The sequence below is a fragment of the Papaver somniferum genome, chromosome 4, assembly GCF_003573695.1.
Source record: "Papaver somniferum cultivar HN1 chromosome 4, ASM357369v1, whole genome shotgun sequence".
Lineage (NCBI taxonomy): Eukaryota > Viridiplantae > Streptophyta > Magnoliopsida > Ranunculales > Papaveraceae > Papaver > Papaver somniferum.
In genome coordinates, this window is record NC_039361.1 from 139864307 (window position 1) to 139868924 (window position 4618).

Consider the following 4618-nt stretch of genomic DNA (forward strand, 5'->3'; position numbering starts at 1 on the left):
GAGGGTATCGTTATCCTTTTTGAAAATCTTTGTCTATAAAAGAAAAAAGAAAAAAAAACAGTCAAGCTATGCGCTGAACCTGCAAAGTACCAACCAAACCTTAGTTAAAGATTGTTTTAAATTAAAAAGGGAGCGAACCAAAATGGAATAATTAACTAAGACAAAATAATTAATATGATCTAGAAGGTCAATATGGGCTGGTTCTACACATATGCAACTAAGAAAAGGTTTTGATTAAAGCAGGAACATAGGATCCTACCTGAAACAACTTTATTCGACCAAACAGACAAGATTAACACACAAAGTCTTAACTATAATTAATCAGACCATTATCGACGTCTTTAATCAAGATCTATTGAAATTAAAGTTTTTTTTTCCTTCAGAAAACACAATTTTGTTTGCTTCATATTTAGTCTCAATCCACAATCTACACTAACAATATTTTGGCCTGACCTGCTTATTTATATTTAACTAGAAGTCCATCGATCCAATCTGGATTAGCAAGTATAATAGAATTGGAAATAGAAAGAAAAGGGTCTTGGCTAGAAAGAGAGCAAGAAGAGTACAATAATGGATTAAACTTACTGACTTACTGCTACTTAGTCATACTTTATCTCAAAAAGGAGGAACCAAAAAGTGCAAGTTGTTTTACTTTCCTTCAAATGATATGGTGGCCTTTTTACTGTGGTTAGTTTGGTATTTGTTTTCATCCCAAATCTATCTGTGCAAGAAGCCAAGAACAAGCGCTCCGCACATGCTAATTTATGCCTAACTACGCAATTAGGGTGATGGAATTTCATCTTAATCAACCATACTAATTAGATTATCCGTATGTCATTTAATCTCTCTCAAATTACTTAATCTGAGACTCAACATAGAGGTGGATAAATAGAAAGTGGAAGATTATGCCAGCTTTACCTCTCTTTATTTGGCTCATTTAAACGAGTGTCGGACAAAAAAACAGAATTGTTACAGGTCAAACCAACCATCTGATTAGGCAAATGCGTTCTCAATCTCTTATAGCAAATTAAGGCAAATCAAAATGTGGTGATCACTCGTGTTTCTCTTTCAAAAATCCATCTGTCAGCCTGACACGCTCCAATGAGATAACATAACTTGGCAATTAAATCGATAGCAAATTACCTAAACCATGATTAAGTTACACAGATAAAACAAAATGTAAACCCACTACTCCTTGACCAGCTATCCAAAATAATTAATCACTTCATTATTAGGTTAAAGAATGACTTTAATTGTACTGCATAGATAGATAAAGCTTCTTTTACATGATTAGTAAATTAACCGACTCTGATCAATGAATCTCTTTATATACTGCTTTTCATAACACTAGCTAGTAGTGGGGAGCATATTAAACCTTAACACAGGATAATATAGGTGGGAAAAAAAAGTGAAGGTGGATGTAGCCAAACTATCAGTTGATTCATAAAATACTTTAAATTAATCATCAAACAAAATAAAAGAAAAAACTTGCAAAACACATACATAATGTCTGAGTTGATTTTTCATTCAATTTTTTTTGTTGTTTTTTTTCGATATTCTCGTTCATATTTCAAAAAGAAGAACAGTATATAACTGTACGATCAATAATATCCACCGGATCAGCCACTGCTCTATGATAAAAATCTCTTCTCTCATATACCAGCATAAGCTGCATGACTATATACAATAAACAAAAAAAAGAAGAGTGTATAACCTCTTTCTCACAGACTCACACTCTCTGGAGTTTCTGCTCTCTCTCATACAAAAAGTAGTACGATTTATGGTGGTTGGTGAGAACCGTACTATGCAATGTCTCGACCAAAAGTACTGCACAGACCACCTCTAACAGCGTAAAAGTTTTGGCAGCTCTGCTCTGTACATGTCTCCTTTTTACAGCATAGCATAACACTGCAGACTTCAACAGTAGACCCGAAAATCCCAAAAAGGAAATTTGCAAAACACAAGCAAAACTAAAAACAAGAACCTGACGATCATGACAGATGATTATCTAGTAATTAATGGAGCGTGTTAGTAGAGCTAATGTATTGACAAAAACTAGCCTACTTTGAGGGTTTGAGCATTTATTGGAAGAGATATACTGAGATACTGAATGAGTGAGTGAGTGAGAGGCTGAGTTCAAACAAAAGACATCTCCATGTGCATCAACAGGTGACAGAGGAAACAGAAAGAGGGTATCGGAAAGTGTTTGCATACTGGAAAGAGAGAGTAGCACCATCAGGAAGTGGTTTACCATCATTAACAATGCAATCATCATACCGAATACGCTTGAAGAGTCTAGGATTAATGAGACGAGCTGAACTAAACCAACCGCAACTGAGATGAATCCGAGAGATATCACAACCACTAACGCACACATTCATAATCTCAACTGTATATGTTGGTATACCATTTGGCAGTGGAGAAGTTGAACCTTGATTCACAATTATGTCTGATTTGGAACATTTCTCTCCCCATATTCTATTGGGCTCCACCATCTCTTCCTGTTCAGATGCTGGTGCTGCAGCTGATGAAACTGTCATAACATAACCATAAAAAAGAATCATCGGTAAGCAACAGATGTACTTGTAAGGGAAAATGCAAACATCCCAAACCCCACCAACAATGAAAACAAATTACACTTTCCTATATGCCTCTTAAGCTGATTATAGCCATTGCTGAATGATGATGAATACCAGTACTAAGGACCCAAAGGAAAAGCAGAAGCAAAACTAAAGCATATAAGAACAAAAGTAGTATAATCTTAAAAGTATCTCATCATGCCTTGTTCTCTTCTACTACTTTCTTTTTACTGAATATAGTAGTACCATCAATGTATCAATCAAATGCAACATATATGCACCAGTAGGATCAAGTTACTGTGTAACCACAAAATCAAAAATCAAAACCACCCAATTGTTAATGAACAGGCAAAACACCTTTCACACCACAAATTGCCAGATGTCAACTTATGATTGGGTAACACAATGATACATCAAAAAGTCTATACGATGAAGTAGAATAAGTCACAAGGATGATGGGAGACAAATAGACCCCACATGAGTGCTAGGTCCGTACAATGTTGTTGTTGGTGGTGGTGTGAAGCAGAAAATCAAAACAGAAGAAATCACCAATCACGTACAGCGTATTGTAACGATGTCCCTCAAAGGAATTTTGTACTAGTACTAATACTTACAATCTGTATTAAGAAGTTTACGACTCCGAACAGCAGAAAACGGTTGAAGGAATTCTTCTGGTTTCTTCATCATCATCTGATCATTAGTTGAGTTTCTTCTGATGTTGTTTTGTTGATTCAATAAACCTGCAAAATTAAAATTAAAAATTCAGGAAAATGAAACAGAGAAAGTCCAAAAAGCAATATGAATGTCGGAGAAAGACGAACCGTTACAACCAAACCCTAGAATTGAAAAATCGTAAAGAAAGAAAGAAATTCTGGAAAGTATTATCAGAAAAATTGGGATCTTAAAACAATAATAAGTGAAAAACCTGATTATTGATATTTACAGACCTGGATAAAATAGAGAAAACGAATATATCAACGCCGCCATTATTGCTGCTGCCATTAACAACCGCCTTGAGATAATAATCACCATTTTCGCCATTGATGAAGTACAGAAACAGAACTCACGTGTGTAGTCTTTAATAAGAAGAAACTAAGGAAGTAATAATGACGATGAGAATCTCTGTAACTCTAAACTCCAGTTTCCTTCAACTTCATTGAATATGAGAGAATAAGAGTAGTATTTATTGTTGTGGTTATGAATCCTCTTTTAACACTTGAACTGATTGAAGATAAGTAGTAGAAATCCCTGAAAATATAAGAAGTAAAATAAGTTCACATGCTGAATGTATTACTTAAAATGGTGAAATCAATCTCTGCTACTTGACTACTGAAAAAGCAAAACCGACATACAGTACTACTTTTCTATGTGTTTCTCTCTCCGAAGAGAATCAGAGAGTTTCAGAACATATTTTGATTCACCTCATACGCAAACTAGTACTCAGAACATTAATGGTATGAAAAATTAGGGTTTATGAAACAACATTTGAATCGATCGATCTTACCTGTTCTAAATATATAAACTCAAATCTCTGAGGAGAAAGGAAGAAGATCAATCTTATTCTTCGTTGAAAATTGTGCAGAGACAAATTAGGGTTTTCAAAATATCGACTCTTAAGATTTTCTTCTTTCTTAAGAGTGATTTTGAAATTAGTCTCTCTCTCCTCTTCGTCTTCATTTTATCCTTGTCTCTGTATTTATAGTTGGACTACTAACTGGTGTGGTTTTCACATTAACTATGGTTAATAACGAGTTTGTGAACGGTTTTAACTTTTTTTAACTGGGGTTAGATTGCACGTGTCAGGTAGTAAGGGCATAATTTTGATTTGATGATTTGTAAATGTTGACAATACTCAAAGGACATTCTGTTCTGGACCCACACGAATGGATCACAGATGGAGCTCATTCTGTTCTTTCCATCCTCATGACTGTTGGGATTTAGCTGCATCATTACTGTATATATATATATTGAGCTGAAAAATTTGACGTGGGTCATCAAAACTCAGTTAAGAACCCAAAACCCAAGGTCTACTTCTTACA

The 4618-nt window shown here is 34.8% G+C and overlaps 1 protein-coding gene across 1 annotated transcript; it reads right to left on the reverse strand.

The window, feature by feature from the left end:
• Positions 1-1516: 1516 nt before the first annotated feature.
• Positions 1517-4234, reverse strand: LOC113274315 (protein TAPETUM DETERMINANT 1-like). The gene is made up of 4 exons (XM_026523736.1): positions 4084-4234; positions 3527-3827; positions 3194-3319; positions 1517-2533 (listed from the first exon to the last, which is right to left on the reverse strand). The coding sequence occupies exons 2-4, from the start codon at positions 3618-3620 to the stop codon at positions 2163-2165; spliced, it is 591 nt and encodes a 196-aa protein (XP_026379521.1). The 5' UTR covers positions 3621-3827; positions 4084-4234; the 3' UTR covers positions 1517-2162.
• Positions 4235-4618: the final 384 nt, after the last annotated feature.